This window comes from Labrus bergylta, chromosome 12, assembly GCF_963930695.1.
Source record: "Labrus bergylta chromosome 12, fLabBer1.1, whole genome shotgun sequence".
Taxonomy (NCBI): Eukaryota; Metazoa; Chordata; class Actinopteri; order Labriformes; family Labridae; genus Labrus; species Labrus bergylta.
Window position 1 is genome coordinate 11,912,546 of NC_089206.1, and position 25,016 is coordinate 11,937,561.

Sequence of the window (25,016 nt, forward strand, 5' to 3'; positions counted from 1 at the left end):
ATTCTCATCACATTAGTGTCTCCTGGTATTTATTCTCCTCTCTCTCTTCCTCCCTCCTTCTGTCATCAGTTAAACTCCTGGAGGGAGGGGAGGGGGAGGGGGATACATTTGAAATTTGCTCATTTGACAGTCGTTCGAGCTATAGATTCTGACAGTACACAATTAGCTCAGTCACCTCCTTTATCCTCACTTATCTCTGGCTGGGGGATTTGATACATGTCGCCTCCCTCACTGTCGCCCTCCCTGCCGTCTCTTCGAAATCCAAACTTCTAATTCCATCTTTCCCCCAGTTAATGATTATTTGAAAATTACATATCTGACTTCATGGATTTAATTGACTGCTGCTGTGTTATTAAGATGGCTGAGTGAGACGAATGCTCTTCAGAATTCGCAGCTGAGTAGGTGCACTAATCTGCTGCGTTCCCCAAATTTCCCCTGTCAGAAAAATGCATTCATGAAGAAAAGAGGAGTACACATTGCTGGCATACATCTCGTAAATACGGTGCATATTTGTTCTGCTTTGGCTGCTTGAAAGATTCTGCTCACTTTTATAGGCTTGCATCAAATAAGGCAGAACATTTTTAACATTGATTCACAGCTCAGGTTCAAACAAAAGCCACAAGCATTTTAACCAAGGCAGATCATCTATGCCTAGAACAGGAGTTGACAGAGATAAGTGCTGGCTGGCTGTGAAATTTAACTAGAGAGCTAAGCCCTTGATTTCAAGGAGCACGCCGTAAACAATGCATTTCCACATCCCACACAGATCACTGTTATTTCAAAGGAAAGCATACGCCTTTAAGAGCAAGAAAATACTGAAATGGAAATGAATAGTTAAGGGTTAGTATTAAAAAAAAAGCCACATCAAACAAACAGGGAATGAAATCGAAAACCCCAAAAGGTAGAGAGTAAAAAAGAATCACCCTGCACACTTGTTTGGTTGTTTGGGAGTAGATTAGCAGAAAAGAGCTGTGTGGTGTTCTGCTTTATTGAATCTTTCTTCTTCAAACTCATCCTAATTCAGGCACATAAATCCTCCACATGACTCCACCCTTAAGAGCTTAAAAGCTACACGTTTTTGCTTTGGGCATAGTGCAGAAAGGGTTCAGTCAAATGGTTATAAATCAATTTAAATTGTGAGTTATGGTCTTAGCGCGCACACACTACATCGCTGAAGACTGCGTGTCTCATTTTTCAGTTGGCGGTGGAGTGTGGAGCACTCTCCATTTGATTAAACTCTACCCAAAGGCTGCATCAATTATGTATCTTCACAATGGAGTTAATGGACTGCAATAACAGTTGAAGATGACTTGACTAAATTTCCACATGACATGGCAAGAAAAATCTCACTTCAGTAATGTAGCCCTCCTGAACAGCTTGTCAGAAAAATGATAAAACACCAGATCAGATTCCAGCTTATTAACTAAAATCACATTTTCTTTAGTTAATAACCCTGTAAAACATGTTGCCTCTCGACACATCTGTCTTATGCGGGGGAGTGTAAAATGCCACACACGTGTAAGGATACGGACTCTGCCACGCAAGACAAAGTGTATATATAATCCTGCGTACACTCGAAGCAGGTGTGTGAGTGCACTGAATAAAAACTGTATGTGTGACGTGCGTATCTCTCAGCTCAGCTTGCAGTCCGTCTACCTTGTGATCCAGCTTCTGTAATTCTCGTCTCTGGGGTTTGGATCCCATGAGTGGACCCTCGCCGAGAACAGAAGGGGCCTGCCAAGCCCCAACTGCACACTCACTGACCCATCTGGTCATCAGGCCAGCAGGGAGCAGGCCGGATGCAGAGACCAAAGCTTTGCACAAACATCCTGAGCTAACATGAGACTGGCAGATCACACCAAGCCTGTAAAAGGTAGGAACTGTGTACAGCCACCACATACTGAGCAGCCCTCATGTTTTACTTTCAGATGTTGTGTGTTGCCTGGGCTGCTTATAACGATAGAAGGGTGCAAAGAGTCTGCAACTGAACCCTAACCACTGAGTGAAAAACATGCTGTATTGTGCATAAAGTGACAGCGATCCTGCTGCTGCCGTTGTCTATAATTTAGAGCAAACACAACACGTTAATGCATGCATCTGTGATCTTTGCGACTCAGACCGCGGTTGGTTCAGCATGACACGGGCGGAGCAGAGGCTTTTAACCTGACCTCAGTGCTGCTGTTTCACGTCTACACTCAAATGCACAGCCACGTAAATGATTCTAATAACCTCTCATATGTCAAGTGCCTGCCTTTCCCTCGGCCCCTGCAGCACGCCCTAGCTTAAAATGCTGCTCACACCATTAACTCCAGTCGGAAGCAGCCGGTACAAAAAAGAATCTGTCATGTTTTCTCTCCCTAGCTGGTAATGAAACCCTTCCCAACTGCTTATGTTTGCCATACAGCTGAAAATCCACAGCATCCCCACCAACCGGCTCCGTCTGTGACTGAACACAGGGATTTCCATTCCAGCTCTGGATTGGGTCCAATTCATGCGATAAGAAGCAAAATGCAATTAGACTACACTTTCTAAATCTGTGACTGAATGATGGGAGTCTCACGGATGTTATAACTTATCTTACTTTCTAATTACGAGTGTGACTTAGGAGGGTGAAGACATATTTTCTTTAATTTTTTTATATGTCAAATCGGAATGAACTGAGGATGGGGGTCTTTGCTGATGCAACGTTAAATAAACTGAGAATATCAGTGATGCACTCAGTGATTCACATGAAGTGTTATGGTGACTCTCCTGGAAGATAATGAATTTAAATACATTTAACTATCTTATAATAGGCTCTTGTTACCCATACATGTGGTGCTTGATGAATGATAATTGCACTTTTGTATTTTGTTTACTGCAGCTTAAGGCTATCTCTTATTTGTCTACAAAATTGATTGTAATTTCATGGAAAATGCTTTAAATCAGTGCCTTTGCCATGGTGTGATGCTACTGCCATCTACTGATTCTGCAGACATCTCCACTGCATCTCTGTTTCCCCCTGCTTTTAGAGCCAGGCATTATCACCCCTCTGTCGTAAAAAACACAAGATCTTGAACAACCAGTACTGACAGACGACAAGATAAACTCGTGAACTGACCTGCTGTACAGCTCCAGGGGCAATCCTGCTCACAACACGCTCACAAAGGATCCAAATTAGGCTCACTCATTCATTCACAAGGTGGCGCTGCTGTCATCGTTGGTGGGAGGACAAGCTGCATTCTTGAGATTTCATGAGTACTTCACATCATTGTGATGATCCGCGATGCTGTAAGAGAAAATACAAACACTAATCATCCGGACAATTGTTTTTTTTTTTTTGTTACCTCAGTGGAAAATACTCTGAATGACGTAATGCCCTAATCACTCTTAAAGGTATCAGCTTTTTGTTCTAAGTGAACAGTGTGATGGATATAAATACATAAAGTAAGCTGTAGTTAAAAAGTAATACCTCTACTACAGAGCCCTGTTTGTGCACTTTCTAAAACACAAATAGTGTGGTGAACAAAATAAAATCATGACTAATAAATAGAATGATGTGTTAAAACTCACCGTTTCAGTTCACATCTGTAATGAAAGCACTGTGACACTGTGGTGACCAACACATCACTCAAACATTAACTTCTTGACTTGCAGCCACAGAAATGAGTAAACTAGCTTCCTAAATTCGGCACACGTTAACACCGCAGCTGGAGTTAGAGTTGTGTTGTTGTTGTTGTTGTTGTTGTTGTTGTAGTAGTAAAAACAAAAATAAACTCTGCAGTTGTTTTAATTCGTATTCCCTTAAAGTTGAGACCACTTGACTAGAATTAGTCAGTTGGCTAGTAGCCTACTGCGATGCTATTTGTGACAAAATAAAACTATCTGGACCGCATTTGAAAAATTTACTTTTTATATATTTTTGAGGACTGCAGGCATTTTAAATGTTTTTTTCCTTTTTTTTTTAAACTTTTTTTTTACCAATATTGTTAAATGAAAAGGTTCAACATCGTTTGATTTGTTCCCTGAGGAAATAATTAGTCTCCTGTTTGCAATGAGAGCCTGGCCTGGCTTTGCTTCAGGCCTAATTAGAAGTAGTTATGACCCCCGGAATTATAAACACGCTCACAAAACACTAGTTTTGATTACTGTTCTGCCAGTGTCTGAACTAGCATAGGTAAAGCAGGTGTTTAATAAACACTGCATGTTGTTAGATGAGAGCATGTGGTGTAGTTTCAAGCAAATTAGAAAGCAAAACATTTGTTTTCATCTGATTTTTTATGTGGCAAGCTCTTATTTCAGCCATTACAAGTCATAAAAATAGATGAGAGTCGCGGTTTTTGTGTGCAGAGTTTAAAAGAATCCACAACAGCAGTTATTAAGTGCTGTGTGTCAGATGCATCAAAAACTGAAAGGTCAGTTCTTCCTATAGGTTTTCATGAGGTTATACATTTTTCATCACATACATTAACTTTCATTCCCAATGCATTATTAAGGAGTGCTGTGGGGAGGTAGATGAACTGAGAGTAAATAGCCTCAACTCCACATTTTGATCCAGCCTCATTACCTACTACTGTGCTGCAATCGATTAGCTCAACTCCATTTGTAGATTTGAGCTACTCAACTTCTCCTGCAGCAGGCAGATTTATGCAGAGTATTCATAGAAAGCATAGCCCTTCATATACTTTAGAAAACTACAGTTGATTGTGTACTGTAACAAGTCCTATATTACATTCTAACTTACAATTAAAATAAAGTTTATTTGGTGATTTTTGCTCTGAATTGTGCTTTGAAGTCCCTTATGTAAACGTATAGTTGGTCACTGCAAGAAAAAAGTAAGTTTTTTTATCACAGCCTTGTACAAACCTCAACCCCTATAAGGTTGCTGTCAGTTGCCTGAATTGCAACATCAGGGGATGTGACTCCCATCTGTCATTGGTCAGAAACTTAAGCGCTGTTCTTCCAGAATGAAATGGCGTCCTACAGCCGCATAGTGAGAGGCTGCAGGTGTCAAACAGAGACAGTCGGAGGCGATGATTCCCACAGTCAGTTGTGGGAGGAACTGCCTGACACTGCATTTTTGAATGTAAGTACGTAGGCATAGAGAAAAGTTCTTTCCAAAGTAATATTTAAAATTTCAATCTAAGCATCAGGGCTGCAACTATTGTCCCATTTAATTGTTCAGACGATGGATATCCAAAAACAGAAGAAAAAAAAATGTCCATGAGGCCAAGTTGAAGCCAAGCCAAAAACATATTTAACTACTATGTAAGTCACGGGAAAACAATAAAATCTAGTTTGGTTGTTTTTCTTTTTGAAGCAAGGTAATTCAAAACTCAATTATGCAATTCATTACTGCTAGATGCATTATTGTTAGGCACTGTATGTTTTAAGGTATTCCACACCAACTAACTTGTCAGTAAATTTAAAAAATGATTCAATATTTACATAACAAGGGTTGAAATACCAGTGTTTCAGACCAAATATTTAATCACAGTCTAAGCTCAGACACTCAGTATGTGTTTGTAGAAAACAGTCTGACTGCAGTGTAACATAGCGCTTATGAGTCAGTCGCCTACAGTACCTTGGATGTTGTCTAATTGATTCATGATCATAATATTTAATTTGAACATTATAAACCTTGAATATTAAACCCACCTCAATAGTATCATGTTTCATAATGACATAGAATACGTCAACTGAGAATGTAGAATAAAGGGTCTAGAAAAGTTTGGAGACAATCATTTTTTGTGAGCTTGAGGAACATTTAAAAGAAATACACATTTGTGTCAGAGATTGAGTTCTCTTTAAAATGTTCACAATGCGGAGAATTGTCTTCAATATTCCATAAAGAAGCTTTTCGCATTATATCCAAAGAACTTGAATGATTTCTTTGTAGGACTATGCTAGAATAAATCAAAAAAGGACTGTGCTGCAGTTTGGAGTGAAAATGTACCTTCACAGACGTGTCAGTTTTGTTAGGTAGCAGGAGGTTGGCATCATGTCACTAACCCTTGAAACGGTTTTTGGCCTCTCCTGAATAAGCCATCATTACACAAGCTCCATACTAAAAGAAACGGAGAGCAGACTTAGTCATTGTTATTGATATTTCTCTCAGAGATGTAGGAGCACAGAGCCATAAAAAGAAAAACTGCCCACCTAAACGCCATAGGAAGGGAGTACTTCTCTTAAAATATCACATTTTCTCTCACAGGCCTGCTGCTGTGGTGTGTAATATTCTACAACTGAGTGTATAGCCCAAACATTTCACATACCAGAAAGCAAGGCCACAGCTCTTTTCCCATCGTTACTGCAGGGTCATATGGGAAAGTAATTTTGGAAATTAAATTTAGCTGTTAAGATATTTTAAACTTACCTTTTCACTAAAAGAAAAGACAAACCCTGCATAAGGGATGTTAATGATTAATCATTCACCGCTGTTAAGAATTAAACCGATTAAAAATGTATTAACCGACAATCTGTTTACAATTTTACCAGCGGTCACGTGTAATACCATTTTATAGCAGAAAAGGAGTTCCTTCATCTTTGCAAGTCAGAAAAACTGTTGTTACAACTAAAGGAAGAAGCTGTCCTGAGAAAAGTGAGGCAAAAATGAAACTGTAGAGGGACTTGCAGCTGGACTTTGTGTGAAAAAACGGTGAACACCACTCACCCCTGGTCACAGAGATATGTCCATCTTTCTAAATAAAAACAACAAGGCCTTCCATATATTATGGTGAGTAGAGTATTTTATGCACTCATAACTCACTCCTGAACATGTAGGTGTGTTCATTTTCTCAAATAGCCTACAAAGCAGAATAATTAACTGCACTGTGAAGAGGCTCAAATGGTTTTATTTCACTTGTATATAGTACTTTGTTGATTTTAAAAAAGGAGTTTCATTTGGTCAGCCGTGTTAGTCTAGAAACGGCAGTAGCGCCACGTTTGGCTTTTTTTTGTTAGCAGCGCTGTTAAATAAGAACAGTCATACATTTAAAAGAGAACAGTTTTGAAGCGAGAGCCTTGATGTTTTATTAGTTTAAATTGTATTTCATGATTTAATGTTAAAGTAACTATTGTGCTGCTATGGTTTCAATAAAACAAAATGGAGAAAAAGACGTATTTTTTAACTCAATAATGATTAATTGATAATTGATTGTTTAGGTGTTCAACTGTCAGTCAAAAAAAATTACTGAAATTTGCAACCCTACCCTGCATATACCTTTCTTTGTACCGTGTTCAATCACTTGTAACAAATTCTGCTCCAGCTTTTGTATGCAACAACTGACAATGTGGTGTTTAGTTGTAACACGTTGAATTTACTGAAAGTGTCTTACAGGTTGGACGAGTCAGCCCTTTTTATACACATTCATTGAAAACCCTGTTGAACCTTGTTCCTCTAAAGTAAAAGGGACCATACACCATTTTTGAGGCTTTACAAATAGTATTACATTTTATTAATATATTTTCATAAAACAAGTTTAAGACTGTATCAAAAACTCAGTAAAAACATTAGATTTTTAACCTTTTTTTTTTCTTATTGTGATATCCGATATGAAATGTACATAATTCACATGTTGTGGTTTCCCCATCATATTCAGATAATGCATTATTTTTGTTGTGATGTGCAGGTTAACGTTCTTTTGTTCCCCCACAAACTATAAAGTATTTTTTCTCATGATTGTGATCATAAATCTAGACATACAATTAAAAAATAAAAGTATTTCCCACTCTGCCCCCCCTTTCCCCGACTAGGTTTACTGATAAAACACTAACATTATGGAGTTGTTTAATTTCACAGGCACACAATTATGTACATCCCCATGTCCCCATGCCTCATCTGAACTGACAACAGGAAGTGCACCAAACATAACAGTGCAACACCTAGAGGCAGAGCAGTGATAATACAGTACTCTAAGCCCACCCACCCCTCAGACTACCAAAACCAACCTAAAATAAGACAGTGGATCCACTAATTTTCACCCCGCTGTGAATCACAGCATTCCACTGGCTCCAACAATATTGTTGTAGCAACCGCACAAGGTTTGCCTTGTGACCACAGACATCACCTTGGCAACAGTAAAAACCATCCGTCTCACAGGCAGGTTCAGTGGCACACACATTAAGAAAATAAAATCATTACTTGTTTGATTTGAATGAGGCTACATCTACAACAGGCGTGATCAGTGTAGTGTCCTTAATGATCAAGTACCAGAGGAATCTCAGTCATGTGGTTAGCTGAAGGATACAAAAAAAGACATTTTTCTTCTCCTTACTGGACTACCACTTACTGCGTTCAAATCTGCGCAAGACACGTAGTGCAAGGTTTAACAAGAATTTGCATATGTGCAAGGGTTGCATGTTATTGTCAAGAGGGAGAAAAGCATAGAAGGGAGCAGGGAGAGATCAAAGTTGACTAAAACAAACAGATTTTTGTGTAAATAAAAGTGTTTCATGCTTTCAAGTTTGGCATTTTGTATTTCATTCCCTCTAGAAATAACAGGTGCAAAATCTTAGTAAACCTAGCCGAAGGACAGATCAGAGTGATATCGAACTCATAAAGATTAACATTGTGAGGAAGAGCCTCAAGTCTGTTGTCATGGTGACATCTGTTCAAAGGCCCTGTGGGCTTCAGTCTTTCCTGCTTCTTTATTATTTTCTATACAATAGAAATAGTACGTCATTGAAGTTAAAATTGACTCTTCTTGGCAAAAACAGACAGAAAAGAATATGCAAGAAGTCAAAAGCAGATCTGAAGGAGAAAAAAAAAAACATAAGGGCAGGAATTATAAACTGTTCCCGATCCATTTGCCCTGTGCCAGTAGTAGAATTGTACATTATAGTGTCTTATCCTTGATGGTCAAATATATGGGTATGGTTGCCTGCTCCTCTACAAAGTCCAAGCCATTTCATTGAACACATGTAAAATTACTCATGTTGTAGTTTTTAACAAGAACATCCCTACATTGCACCTGCTTTCCAAACTGAAAGCTGTAGTGTGCGTTAGGGAGGCACGTAGGGAGGTGGTGACCTGTATGAGGTCATGTTCTTGGGGCGAGATCCTTTACCCTCTATCGGGACAGTAAATGGTGGTGGGGGCTGGTAAGGAGGGGCATTAGGATCATCATCCTGATAAACAGAATACTCCTCAAGCAGATCCTGGTTCAGCAGGGTGCTGTGGGGGCCCGCCATGTTAGGGTACTCTGGAGGGGGGAGTGGGGGCTTCTCCTCCTGAAGAATAAGAGGTATGCTGGAGGACGGGGGCGACTTGGAATCATCTAGCTCATCTGCAAAGATAATTGGAACGCCTTTCTTGATGAAAGTGGCTTGCTCCTCTATGGTCATTTTCCCTTTGCGCTTCTTGCGGTAGCAGACCATAGCGATGATCCCGGCAATGAGGAGCAGGGCTGCTACCACTACAGCAGGAATGACAGTGTGTAGGTAAACATCGTCAGTGCTCCTACGACCTGTTCCAGGTGACGGTGAAGCTGTAGGAAGAACGGGGCTTGGTACCTCTCCTGGTGGGATGAATGTGTAACTCTGACATTTATTGGTGCCACGAACAGAGATGTTTATGGGTTTGAAATCAGGCTCCATGGCTTTGATGAAAGCCAGTTTAGGTGTCCCTTGGTGATCAGAGATTCTATTACTTAGAACTGTGATCTGCTCCTTTGGACAAGGACTCTGCTGGAGGCTGTTGTTGGTCCATTCCACCACAATGGAGCCACTCTTGATGCTCCTCAGTGTTACTGTGCTAGTGTTGCGATCACCAAGGGCATAAGCCAACCTTTTAGTCAAAAGAATCTTCTTATGTACATCATTGCTTAAAGTACTTGGGTCACCATGGAAACGAGCAGCAAACACAACTGAGGGTTTGTCATTGGATGACCAACGGTTTACTTGAACCTCAAACGCATCCATGATGCTCTTCCCACCCTTATCAGTTGCTAACATGAAGTACTCATGTTTCCCCTCATGCTGCTCCTCAGGGAGGCCATACAATAGCTGGATAGTGCTGTTGAATTGGATCCAGGATGTTTCACTCACTGCTTCTTTGGGGGTCTTCTTCAGAGTCAAACGCAGCTTATCAGTGGTACCGTCCTCCATGTCAAAGAACGTATCGGGAGGAATTTTGACCTCAAAGTAAGTGCCAACCCATGCATTCACCTGATCAATGGGGTTGCGGATATCTGGGTTTTGATTTAAGTCAGGAGTCATTGACAGAGTAGTGGTGCGCCTTGGCGGTTTAGCTGTAGTGGACTTCGGTTCTCTGGGAGCAGGGGTGGAGGATTTGGGCTTCTTGGGTTTCCTTGTGGCAGAGGGTTTGGGTCTTTTGGTGGTGCTTGGTGGTGTCGGCAAAGCAGTAGCCTCCACGATTGTAGGCCGGGTCATGGTAGGCTGAATTGGGATGGTGCTCGTGGTTCCTAAAACTCTTGTTGGTTGGGGAGGTCCAAACACAGGTGTGTGTGCTATCTGATCTCTGACCCTCATAGTTGGCTTCACTGGAAGAGGCAAAGGGCCTCGTACGGGGGGAACAGAGCTCTCTGTTGCTATGGCAATAGAGGGCGAAGTTGGGGTGGGCACAACACGTACAGGGGGCTCTGGGTGAGTTGTTGGCGGCAGCAGGGAGGGCACTGGAGTAGGGGTGTTGTACAACTGCCGTCTGACACGTTTCACTCCATGTGGTTTTTTGTTGACAATGTGCCAGCCGACCACTGGATATCCCAGCCTTGCTGACATGGTCCCATCCTTTGCTGAGGATTGGACACTGCTAATGTCAGGGATATTGCCCTGATCAAGAGCACAGCCAAGTTTCCATGAGAGTAGGGCCCCATTCTCCACTACCTTCTTGGCATTGCCTGGTCCAGCCATGAAAGCAGACATGTCAAATAAGCGGTTGTTGACAACAGGGACCACCCTCATGTGTTCCAGGGGTACATGTGAAAACTTTCTCATAATGCCAAGTAAGTTAACCCTCTGCTCAGCAACCATTTTTGTCAGGTCAGCATCCAAGATGACAGTGAGAACAGTGACAGGCTCCTCAGAGCCACAGGTGAAAGGCTGGATGCCACTTGTATCAGACTGTAGAGTGAGCAGGGCTGGCTCAGTATCAGCACGTTCTTCTGGGTATACTTCAATGGAGAAGACCGTGCTGGGGAACACTTGGCCTGCAGTCTCCTCAATTAGGTTTTCTCCAGACACCATGATATGATATACACCTTTATCCTGCTCCAGGGCCATGCCTCTCAGAATGCAACTTTCTTTGTCCCAATATAGCCAGGAGGGTAAAGTCTCCTTTCCCATCTCGGTGAGCTACAAAAAAAATAAAAAGAGAAAAACTTTAATATACCACAGGAATACTTGAGATGTTGATAAGTCCGAGAAGGGAGAGTGAAAATTCATAATACATATTTTAAGATAGCTCAGACTGGGACTTTAAATTATGTTATACATATAAATACAGGAAAGCTATTTAATATTGGCAACTGTTTTTACAATGTTTGGTATTTACAAAGCCTGAAAAACTGCATGAAAGTATCATGATTAATAATTCTCTATTTCATATTGACCAACTTGCCAGTGAAAGAGTAATTACAAAAAACAAACACACACATAAAGAGGAATGCAAACCCTTCAAACATGCACGATCTATCCAACCCCCACCTCCTCCATATTACATTCAGTCTTTCAAATCTCTCCAAATATGAACAGGAAGCACAGTAAGCATGTATTCATGATCACTATGTGAGTCATCACTATTCATTTTGACTTGTTAAGGTATGACAGGATATCATTCCGCATCACCACTCGGGCCAATAATAATCTCATGTCATTCATAAGTCCAACTGGAACAAATTGCACCCCAGTCAGCTTCTATCAGCAGTTATACAGTGATCAAAACTGAAAGGATAAATACTATGCACTATGTATTTCTACTGTGGCAAAAAAAGTACTCGTCCCTACGAGGCAAATTACAATTCTAGAAAGTTCCACATTTGTTACATTTAGAATACTGCATGCATCATCTGTGATTCATTTTTCCACTACTATAGAGTTGACCTATACCTTTGTTATTAGGCATGAATTTGAAGTTGTAATTACTTTTCAGGGATACAAAAATGTAGTTCATAACCTTGTACCAGGAAACCCTGAAGTAAAGCTCATGGCTTACAGGTTTTTCTATCATTTAAGATAAGAGAGGAATACATAGACAGAGAGTCAATGTCAACCATCAGCATGGATCCTTTTGATTTGGTCTATTGAACCAAATAAATAAGGCACCTTCTGAAATACCAAGAATGGATAAAGCCTTGGACCTTGGAGTCCATTGGTACAAAAAATAAATCCTCTCATACTCTCCATATTTCCTACTCCCATTTCCTTTAAACATAGATGTTATTCTCATGGATGATTGATACTGCTCTCATTGAATTGTTAAATAATTTACATGAAATTGTAGTAACACTAACTCTCTTGTGAAGAACTTCACCAACATGCCAAATGTTTATCTAATAATAAAACAGTGCATTATCTCAAAGTATTTATATTTACACTTACATGGACATTACAAGTGGCATTTGCAGGCCCTGCAGGAACCTTTAACTGAAAAACCTGTCCCACGATTGCAGAGGAGTCAGGGATGCCAGTGTGTACTCCCCCGTTCTTTACAGAGGAATCAGGGGAAGCTGATGGCGGACCTTCACCAACCGAAGATGCTGCAGCCTGAAGCTCAGAGAGCACAGAGGACTTCATAGAAGCCTCTAGTTCCACAGATATCATCTCCATCATTGTCTCTTGCTGTTCTGGAACAGACCCCTGGGCTATGGTAACCAGAAGCCATATTACCAGTGGGATAGTCCTGCATGATAGTAGCCTGCTCCTCCCAGCATTGCCGCAGCTCATGTCTCTCCTTTTATAGTGCATAGCAAGAGGCCTTTGGGCTGCCCAACAGATGACTGTGAACAACTTAAGAGGCCGCATGCACTGAAGTCAGTCTGATGATGTGCTTGTGGCTCAGACCCCCTAGTTATTGGCTTTGCTCACAGATGCAGTGATTTCTCTTTGTTTTCTTCTGTGATCCATGAAGAGGTCTGTGGCAACCTGTTAGACTGCCATGATAGCCAGCTCTGTGAGAAAACAAACAGAAGTGCAACATTAGAAAAAAAAAACATCAGTGTAAAGAAACAAGGTACTGGTATTTTGGCTTACATAGTAAGGAGATCCCCTCAACAAATCTTCCCATCCCCAATACTATGACCATACTGTATGTATGCATGCAATGGCTGCATATCATTCATTTGCCACCTAGTCTGGAGTAGTATAATAAGTGTTATGAATATGGTGCTACAGTAGAGAGCTTGGGTGCATAGCTCTTCTTCTCTTTAAAAACTTACTACAGCACATTTATGCAGTTGAAAATCCCTGTATTTGCCATTCTTGTGCCCTTTATTTGTTAGTCTTGTGATGATTGATGATAAGATGGACTGCCACCCTCTCCACTATCTTGACAATCAGGGTCTTTTTTTCTTTAGTAGCAACAACAGCTGGTTAGCACACGACAGAGTACATATCCACTTCCCACTGCAAAGCATTGTTTCAGATGCCAGGGAGGTAATTAAATGACTTTCGCCAAAGAAAACAAAGAGTAGAACTAAGGCGCAAAAAAGGGACAGTGAAAAAGAATTTCCCTAATCTTCTAAAGATGAGAAAACTGTTGAATGAATGTCAACATGACTTCAGTTATGACTTATTGGCATCAATGGAATGGATAGTTTTGCAGGACATTCCTTTGCCTGCTCTTCAAGTCCCTTTGAAGGATGCACTGAAGACTGTAGCAATTGTAGCCCCCCCCACCCCCCTGGGATCCTAAACAGATTGACATCTTCGAGAACATAAACAAGACCAATATAATTATCAAATTCTTCTGATATTACCTCAGACAAACTGTAGGAGTTGGTGAGCAGCTATCGTGGACTTCATTTCCATGACATTTACATAATACATGTTTATTTTGACACTTATAAAAAAATTTGTCAGCAGGACGCACTGATCTATTGATCCTCACTTTCCTGTCATGCCATTTTCAGTAATAGCGATTCTCACGCGTTGCACGAGTGTCAAAGGTTGTTTGTCTTGGTTGTAAGTTTTAATTATGTGCCCTGGGGGTTGGAATAAAAGTCTCCATTGTGCTGACCCAGCCAACCCCAATCCTGTAGCACTCAGAAATGGGCAGAGGAGGGTCATCTGATTGCCTGGAATCCTAATGCCTGACTGGCAGAGAGCTATGACGTCAACCCACACACTCACAAAAACTCCTCCCTGCTCTCAACTGCTTCATGTCATTGAGGAAAACGTTTACAGCAGGTCTTTGAAAAACACTTGTCATTCACTGGTACACATCCATGTCACACAAAACCCATCCCTCAAAGAATGTTTTATGCTGTTTGAGCTACACCATTATATCTGGATAACTCAAACAAGAAACTACCAATGACAGTGTCCTCTGAGAGCAATGTGATAGAAATCTGCCAGAGCCAGCGTAAATGTTGCAATCACAAAACAATACTTATATTTAGGGTTACACAAAAAAGAACTCCATAAGGTGACAGTGCAAAACTTCACAGGTTAAGTATGCTTTTCTCATATTTTCTCCTTAGATCTTCACTTTATCAATCATAAACATAAAAAACATTAGTATCACAATCATACTATATGGTTTGTGCTGTTCTTATAGGAATGGGCAGATCAAAAATAAAACAAGGGCCAAATCCTTTAGGTTCCCTCTATAAGAAGATTTTTTTTTTTTTTGTTAACTTTTACAACAAATTGTATTAGGCTTATTTGCAACTCATGTAGTCAAAAGGTAGCTTATTACACAGTTGGATGGCTGTATTTTCCCTGCTGAATGGGGCAGAGAGATATTCAATGGAAAACATTGTTCAAGGTGGGAGTGATCAGAATCTCTGTGGGAATCGGATGAAATGGTCAGGTATCCTGCCGTTTCTATTTAGATCTCTATCAAGCAGCTCAGATTGAGCCACGGTAAAAGTCATTAACTGCAATTTCCAAAGTGTCAGAGCCCATATTATGTTGTATCAGTAATTTTGTGTTGACATAACAATGCAAGTAATGCCCCAGATCAACTTTATGTTTGGTTTCTTTGTTCTTATTTTAATAAGGAAAACTCATCCCTTTGGGGAAGCTAACTAAATCAAAAGATAACATAAGTATTAGCTGTTGAGTCAAACAGCTTTCTGTTTAACATAAATCATGTTTATCACAGACAGCTATATTTGCAACGTTAGTTTCTGTGGACTCAAGTGCAATCCCATCCTTCACTCACTTTCCCCAATAGCTACCCATATTATTCTGATCTGATCATGTTATTACAAGGAACAAGTCTCTCTATAGTGGTGTACAGCTGAGGCAGCTCAAAGGAGGATAGCTAACCCACTTCTTTTGCAAATAATGCGATTCATCACTAGACAGAAATGTGCACACTAGAGGCAGTTAGTTATTTGATGCAGAGACATGCTTGTGTCAGATCATCTACACTTAAGTGCCTAATAAAAACTGTAGGCTAATGTATGCAAGACAAAACAACTCAAGCCATAATGTGTAATCTATGTATTTTACTTTCAGAGTAAATGAGGAAGATCTATATGCAGGTATATAGGGTTTGGTTTCTTGCAGCGATGTGGACTATTAGGACGAGTGCCAGCTATACATAAAAACTATACATACAATTAATCCATATATAGTATATAGAGTATAACTGGATGGATTTTAAAAAGTCATCCGTTTAGCTCATCTGACATTTTGCCACTTACAAAGGGGTATTTTTTTATACTGATATCAGTCACAATTAGAAGTGTGCCATATTGCTTTTTTTTTAAAGATATGCAAAATTACAATATTGAGTATGTCACTCGTTTTGCTAAAGTCCACAAACATTCACTGCCTATCATCAAGCCTAGTAGGACAAACTACGATGCATACGCCAAGAGAACACATGCAGATTCCAAGCATCACAACAAGCTAAGCTAGGGTAGCTGCCTGCAGGGCTGAAGTTAAAAATGAGTAAACAAACCAGCCAGGAGACAATACACAAACACCACCAGCCTCAGAATCAACGTGGTTAGAGTTAACTGCTAGATGTGGATCATCCACCCCTTGCATGGAGGTGGTCAGATGTTGCCTAAAAGACATGAATCTGCAGACTATGTAGAAAAGGGGTTGCTGTTAAAGACAACGATCAGACAGCGAGACAACTAACTTGTTTCATTCTCTACAAATTTACCACAGCACAGAATATGAACAATATGAAAAACTTTGGGCGTGAGCAGAGGACCATGACCAAGCAGATACGGCGCAGTCTTTCAGCAACAATGCCTCATGAGAAAAAGGGCAACAGATAGAAAGAAATGGCCAATGCTGACACCAATTATCTTTTTTACTACTTTGGACCCTATCTATGCACACTGCTTAATGTAAATATTGTAAACTCATGTATATTAACCCATCTGTCACATAATTACATTTTTATTGTGTTTTTTTCAGCATCCTTTGCACAACTATCCTAGTCGTGTACATATTAGTCTTTGTTTATTTTGTTTGTTATTGTTGATATTTAATGTAATCAGAATCAGATTTATTGGCCAGGTATGCTTACACACACAAGGAATTTAACTTCGGTGAACTGTGCTCTCATATGTACAGGTACAACATTAAATATCAACAATAAACACAAATTGACTAAATATGAAACAGTGCAGTGGTGAATAGTGCAAAAGATGCTGAAGTAACATGATTATACTTTTGTACACAAGAGAGTACAGTTCACCAAAGTCAAATCCTTCTGTGCGTGTACGCACATGGCCAACAAAGCTGATTCTGAGATACACCCTGCCTAGCCTAGTTTAACATGCTGTCGTAATAATCTTAAGCAATATTTGACAAAATAAATCCTGTAAGTCCACTTTGTAATGTTTACTCATACCTGCACTGTTTGTTCTCGATACTGAATCTGGTGATTTCAGTGTTTTTTTTTAAATGTATTTACTGAATGACTCAGTTTTAAGTTCATGAATAAGACCTGTTGTTATACGTTTGTTCTTATTAATATCATCTACTTGAAAAGAAAAAAATCCTGCACACTATTCTTGCAAAGCATCACTAATTTAGTGTGTAGACACTTGACAAAGGTTCAGAGGGACGAAACAAGTTTTTCTAATAAATTGGTAATGCTTTGCAGAGTCGTGTGCAGGATTTTTTATTTTCAAGTGAAAGTTTGTCGTCCTACTTTATGAGATAGTTGGATTTCCCGAACATCTCCTTAAATTTTTTTTTTTATATCATCAACATTTAATATACAATTTACAAAAGCGAGCTAGTACAATACAAGACTTCTACTGACTCATTCTTAAGGGATTCAAAACATTGTCAAAATCCCCAAATATATCAAGACATTACTTTTTTCTCAATATATCTTAACCCTAGTGACAAATACATAAAAAAAAGCTACCTGTTTTGAAGAGTACCCTGATCAAGTTAAAAATGAAAGCTTTAAAAAAATATATGGGTTGTATTTTACAGTTAATAAATTATTATTAGTGTTCATCTTCCATTGTGCTCTCTAGTTGTAAAAAAACTATGAACAAAGCAGTTTCCTTACAATCTCCTGCTGGCATCATTTTAATGTCCAGCCTTAAGACAGTATTGAGTCATGTCTCACCTAACCCCTTAACCAAGTTGAGACATGCACATTATCTGGAATCTTCATCAACTGACTCAGTTCAGTGGGATTCAGTGGGATACTGCCAATCCCCTCTCCCCCCTGCACAGCTCTCTTCTGCTTTAAGAGATTCCAAACAAAGAAAACTAGAACAAAAAAATCAAGTAGTCTCTTTAAGAAAAATTGTCATGCAAAACTACTCAAATGCTAATCCTTCACTGACTGACAATGTTCCAGCTGAGCATAAAGACAAAACATACGTCTCGATTGATCTGTCAGTTTGTATCTAAATGTAAAACACAAACATTAACATGAAAATAGGGTTTCCCCATAAGCTTAATTCAATTCAGAGTGAGCAGTATGGCTCATCTCAAGCTGTTGCCACACACACATGGGTAAAAAAAAGCTTCAACTTAGCATCAAAATAAGCTCTCCACAAAGTGTCCTGGATTTGATCATGTGTGTTATTCAGCATCCAATTGAAAGATCCAAAGTGTTACAATAAATCAATGTGCTTGTTCAACATTAAAATGAAACATGTACTTAATAAAATTGTGTTTGAGATTTGTTAATGTCAGAATTAACAAGGATGTTTATTTCAGGAAAAGGCCAACCTTCAACATGTGGCTTAACAAAAGCATTGACCTGCAGCCATGGGCCTGTAGATGAGAGGATTGACATTCAAAGCGTTGGGTTAAACTTGCAGTTACACATTTTAGATTGTGTACTTCATCAATATCTTTCTGCCTATAAAGTAGTCCAAGAGTAAGGCGCTCGTTCACATTCATTTGATAGAACAATCATTTCACAATGCAGATGTGGGGGATAATTGAGTCTTATTGTTTCATCACAACTGTTTCTTTACAACAGCACAAGCACTGAGTTATGGGGCCGACATGCTAAAATAGAGACACAGTTAAAAAAAAAAATCCTGAAGTGCTGAAAAAAAAAAAAAAAAAGGCTATCTAAAGGTGTTATTTTCAATACTTGTTGAGTATAACACAACTTGTTTATTTTCCACGAAACACTTATTAAAAACCACCCAGATTTTATGAGAAGCTCCTTTATGGTAAACAGTGCATTGACACAGGCTTGAGTGTGGGGAATTGCTGCCTGTTTCACACTGAGGCCTGCACTACTTGGGGGGACTAAAGCATTTACAACCATTGGTATCCATGCTGTCTGCAGTTCGACAGTAGTTAAAACTTGAAAACCATCAAAAAAATAATTAGGGCTCTGATGCACAGTGGCACTCAGGGCCAATTGAATTGACGTACCACATCCAGCAGCCTCCAGATAGTTCATGAGCTGAATAACAAACATATCCACAAGACAAGCTTGCTTTGCAATTGGATGTTTCCCTTGTGTTTCCCCCTCTTACACTGTTCGACAAAGTAATGAAATATGCGGCAAGGAAACAAAAATAGAAAACAGCCTTAGCTGAGTGAAAGTCTAATCTGACATGATGACCCTGACAGCAGCTTTATCAAACACAGGAAAACTATTTAACTGTACTCTACAACCAGTGTTGGAAGTCTTCTAATCAACTCTTGTGTACTTTTAAATGATTTTAAACATGTCAGAAGCATTTAAGCATAAACACAGTTTTAACTCTGAACCCCTGCAAACCTCCATCTCTGCTCCCTGAAGCCATTAGCTGTTGTCATGTTGCAGTGATTCACTTTGGCAACTTCTAATTCATGTTAAATAACTTATTTCAAAGTTGCTAAGGTTAATGATGATACTTTTAACACCTCGTTATAGGATGAAAACATCAGTGCAGGGACTGGCACTACTGTAATGGAGACTCACGTTTACAACAGAAATGTTAAATAAGGCCAAAACAGCCTTTTACGTACACAAATTAAAACTAGTTACGTTTACCCCCAAAAAAGACCCCGAGGTTGGTTGACGGCAGCAGATATGGTTTTAAGCGGTGCATGTAACAGAAACAGTGCTGTCATGGCAAAAAAATAAATAAAAAATGTTACAGGATTGTTAATTATTAGTGGCCCAGTGACCAAGTTAACGTTTGAGCTAGCTAAAGCTAACTAACTAAAAAAGCTACCCGGCCCCGTTTTCCTACTGCTGTCGTTTGACGAGGCCTTTTTTTTGTGAAGTGTTAACCACCATCTACAGCATGTCTGCATCGATAACCTATTAAAGACACAAATCAATTGAACTCTTTATGTTTACGGGAATGTTAATTTAAACCTCCACCCCCTGCTAAAAATAAATCAAATCTTCAAATCCGCTCACAGGACTGAAGCGTCGCTAGCGCAGAAATGCACCTGCTTTATTCTGAGGCGGACACAAGAAGCGAGGTGCATCCTCCAACACAGTGTTAACCAGCAAAAAAATAATAATAACATTAGCTATCTTCTTTCATTCTTGACTTGGCTATTTAAAGCATGTTTAACAGGAGCCAGCTACGTCGTTTTCTGAACGCTGAGCACCGAAAGTCGAATAGGAGGAGGAAAAAAAAAAAAAAAACAGGCTGGAGCAAATAGGTAGCCCCCCCCCCCCTCCACGACCGAGCTAACTTACAAGCTAACGACAAGAAAAGTATGCTGCTGGGTGACAAATATAACCGGTTACATGCCCAAGAGTCCGTTGCTAGATATGTAAATGAGTCGAGTTACCGATGATGGCGATGGCGGCTTTTGTGAGGAAAGTGCTGATGAAAAAAAAACAGCGACAGAACCATTCATTCAAACTGACCTTGTTAGCGAGCTAGCTTTTAGCTCCTCGTCTCCTCTCCTCTTGCAGCCGGAGAACGCCGCGGAGACTTATAAAATGCCATTAAAAACATGCGCTTTCCTCTTCCCCCACCCCTCTCTCTCTCTCTCTCTCTCTCTCTCTCCCTCCACGCCGAGGACAGATATGTAGGGGTATCTGAGCACAGTCAAGGGAACAGATAAATCTCTGCTGTGGTAAGTCTACGGATAGTTCACCGCTCTATATTGTAATTATGTCGGGTAGCAAAGCCCCTCCCTTGCTGCCTCTGTGTCCTCTTCGCAGACAGGTCTACAGGTTGAGGCCAATCGTGTGTGCCACTGTGACTCCGCCTCCCTTTTATTCGGAGACATGCAGGTAAAAAAAAAAAAAAAAAGAATCTTTTGAACTGCTGAGTATAATTATTTGGTGTTTTAAAGCCATTGTACTCATAGCTATGTCGATTCAACTCAGTTTTATAAAAGAGGTACACTTGATAATGATGATGATCACGCATCAGTATAAGCCTCCTTTTCAGCACTGTGCCATCTCAATCATGCTTCTTAGCTGTCGTCACATTTAATCCGTGAGGTCAAACTTTTGCATTTATAAAATATATTTATTTTTTCTTCTTTCTTTTTTTTTCCATCAACTCACTCATTCACTCCATTGTTAATAGATCAATGCCTGTTTCATTTAGCTGACAGAGGGTTAACATTCTCAGTCTTTCTATTGTATGTATGTGTCCAAGTGTGTGTGTGTGTGTGTGTGTGAATACATGAATAGGTTACTGTATATGTGTTTATATTTAATTTTGTTTTGAAATTGTGTAATTCGATTTGTTTAGTTGATTTATTTGTCTCTTAAGAGGTGAGGTCCCTTGTATAAGCCTGTTGGCTTCTTGACCTCTCCTGACACACCTTTTATGTTTTTGTTAATCCTATTTTGACGTATTCTTATATGTGTGCTTATGAATAAATAAAGAATAAATAAATAGCTCTTTTTGAGGGCTATGGGCTTACACTTTTTTCAACATGAAATCACAGAATTGTTTTTTTTTTATTCATTTGTAAAATCTTAACAGAAAACTCTGTTTTGATCAATACATTGATGTCTTTATAGAATATTGTTGGACCTTTTACCATATTAGGAGGATGTAAAATAACTTATTCTTGCTTCTTCCTCCTGTGCACAGGTATCAGGACCTTCATGGCCTCATCTCCACCCAGGCATATAGTAAACACTGCATGGATTGTTGTTTTCTTATTTGTAGCTTGTAATGTAGTTCAAACTCACAAAGCTAAAAATAATGGCTTATCACTTTTGATGATGTTAAGCTAGATATCTCTTAAGCACCTGCAGTCTCTCTCAAAGGACATTTTTAATACAAGACATTGTATCTGATTTAAAAGTATTTTCCTTTCATTGAGCCCCTTTTCACAAGTTTATCAGAGATGACTACAAAGAAAGAGCTTACTTTAATCTAACATAAAATCAGCACAGAATGACATGGTGCAGGGCAGTGTGCAACAAAAGGAATTACACAAAGCAATAGAGAAATTAAAAGACCCAAACGGCCTATATTCACCCCCAAGCCCTACTTTGTAGCTTTGTTTGCAATACAAAGTTTCAGACTTAAAGAGGAGTATATCTGTCTGCTGAGCCTGGTCTGTTTGTAGAAAAATGTGTCTCCTTAAAAGTAACAGGGTTAAAATATACCCCTCAAGAGACCTGTGATACTGTGCTGTGCTTCATTGTGTCTTCCATTCAGTTTATTGTGACTGACTGTGTCTGATGCAAATGCCTGTAGGATAAGCCCTCTGTGCCCTACCAACCTTGTCAATAAAATCCCACTATAATCCTCAATGAACGGATGTTTTTGAGCAAGATGTGTAGGGAATCTCAGGAAATGTTTGTAATTAAACAGGAGTCTGTTGCTCAGGTTTTTTTCAGTCAAAAACTTTAGTCACATGGCTTAGATGAGGACTTTTCACATTCTAAAGGCTATATTTGTTCAAAGAAGTGTGCTGAAATGATTAACAAGGAGAGTCCTTTCTCTCAGAAATATAGCTTATCATCAAAACATTGCTAACTTCTCCCCTGAATTCTGGACATTTCTATGTTCAGTGTCCTTGTTAACACAAAGGTCCTATATTGACTTTGGTATCAGCTTTGTGTGTCTAGTGGAAAATCCAACTTCAAAGGAAGCAAACATCTGAACATCTAGGAAACTGTGGGATTTTATTGACAAGGTGTCTTAGGTATCTTAGTACAGATGGCTTATCACAGAAATGTGTTGCACATAGTTTGCATTTGTGCATTTGCATCAATGCATTCAGTCTCACGGAAACACTTGACTGCTTAGTGAAGGGAACTCTGAGATAAGTCACAAGATGCGAGCATGTGTTGTTTTTTTTAGGGGTTCAGGGATGAAATAATGTTGGGTGAAATCATAAATTACACTAAGTCAATGTTGAGTCTATTTTCTTTTAAAAATAAGACTACTTTGTTTCAACTTGAGGACGACTCACTTCCCCCTAAACAGACACAAACAGAAAAATGATATGGATGGTTATTCTAGCCTTAAACATTATGGTTTTAAATAGGTCGCGCGATCTTTTGGGAACAATACTTAAAACAGGAAGGAAGAGCTCAAAAAGAGAGGAACCATCTCCTAGGCCGTGGCATGAAATGTTGCAAAAGAGAAAAGCAGCCCAGTGAAAACAACTCCAAATGAAACAACATTCACGGAGGCCATCAAGCCGTGGAAATGGGCATTCTTATGATTCGTTTTGCAAACAAATGATTTGATGTCTTATACTCGAGAGAAAATATTTGGGTTGAAATATGTCGTGCCATTTATGTAATGCCATCATCACACATTATCATAAACTATAAACCGTGCGGATATCTTGGGGCTAAAATGAACTCGGTGTTCATGGCAACGGAGAAACGGCCTTCACGTACCAATAAATCCCTCGGCCAGCATGATTAGGATTTTAAGATAAGAGAATCGCAGCCTGTCTGTAATAGTTCACAAGCCTGTCAGTCATTTGGGTCCCTCTGACTCTTTGTTCACCCCTGTTAGGCGACAGCTCGGAAAAAACAGCATGCATGTACTTTCCGCATGTAGATTTGAGTGAACGGACTGGAAAATGAGTCTAAATTAAGTTTCTTTTCAAAGGGAACATGCACAGCTGATGAGATTTTCCTCCAGAATGTGTTTCCTAATACAAGCAGAGGATTAATTATGACAAAGATGCTGCATGGATTAATCTTTCTAATCACACATCACATTCACAGCCATTAGAATCTATTGTTATTATAATTGTGTTATACCTCTTGAACGCACCATCAGCACAGGCTGAATGTCTAAATTGTATCACTGTCAGCTGAGAAGAATACACGCATTTCCTCGTTGTTCCCTCATCCTGTTGTTTATACTTGAGGCATATTATGGATGTGGGATCTTCATCGCGCATGCATCACACGACTCTCATTTTGCCTAAACACACATACAAAAACACCTGCAGGCCTACTAGACCATGATAGCCCCACCGCGGTGGGCCTTTCATGTGATTGCACATATCAATCTGGCTCTTGATTTGTGAGCACAGAGCGAGAAAGAGAGCGGATTACGAATCAGCTGACTCCCCACATTTTCTTCCAAGTGACTTATTAGAAGGGTTATTCTGAGAGGACTGTTGGACTGCTGAGGGGGGATTGGCTGAGTAGTGAGACCCTCAATGGAGCCAATCTCCCCTTCTCTCACAGTGGCAGATTACTTCAGACAACCATTCTTGCTGCCACTCAATAACAACAACAAAAAAACCTTTCTGCTTTTGTATATGCTGTGCTCTCAAATCCGTATTTTTCCCCTCCAATTTTTGTCACAATCATCCTTTTAAATGTCTCCACTCTAGTCGTGTTTTTTCCATTTCCTAAATAGAAAAGCAAAGCACTTCAGTAATTTGAGGGGACATTTCATCTAGATCAACACTGGGACCCTTTAAAGAATGTGTCTGGAACACGTTTACCTGTTAAACGTTTGGTTTGTGGCCTGCCTATGGGTGTCGGCTTGCTCCGTAACTTGTTATGTTGAGCTGATAATAGAACAGGAAGATGGAGGATTTCCTTTCAGCGCAGAGCCTGACCCATAGCTGTGTTCCTGTTAGTGCCTGCCCCCAGTTATCTGTTGTCGCTGCTCAGCACAAATAAGGTTCTGCAAGAGGTGCCGTCATCACTTTTGCATGTTTACACAAATTGTTCACGGGCGAGCCACCGTGAAAGCGCTATGAAAGCATCCTCCTTGGGAAAAAAACAAATTATTTGCGAAATGACATGTCCTATTTAGATGAAAATTGGGACTTGTAGTTTAATCTTGTCATATTTACATATATTTCAGCCTAAATTAATCCAATCCGAGGCTTGCTGAGCTAAGTACGCTGATGATTCGAAAATTGCACTTCGTAATTAATCCACCACCCCGAAGAGACTCCAAAGGCAATTACAGGGGATTGGTCATTAGCCGGTCTCTATGTCAAACCAGTAACATATCAAGACACTACATTACTTTTTACACATGCAG

The 25,016-nt window shown here is 39.7% G+C and overlaps 1 protein-coding gene across 1 annotated transcript; it reads right to left on the reverse strand.

The window, feature by feature from the left end:
• Positions 1–7,403: 7,403 nt before the first annotated feature.
• LOC109980963 (dystroglycan 1) lies at positions 7,404–20,712 on the reverse strand. The gene is made up of 3 exons (XM_020629560.3): positions 20,435–20,712; positions 12,538–13,106; positions 7,404–11,292 (listed from the first exon to the last, which is right to left on the reverse strand). The coding sequence occupies exons 2-3, from the start codon at positions 12,958–12,960 to the stop codon at positions 8,983–8,985; spliced, it is 2,733 nt and encodes a 910-aa protein (XP_020485216.1). The 5' UTR covers positions 12,961–13,106; positions 20,435–20,712; the 3' UTR covers positions 7,404–8,982.
• Positions 20,713–25,016: the final 4,304 nt, after the last annotated feature.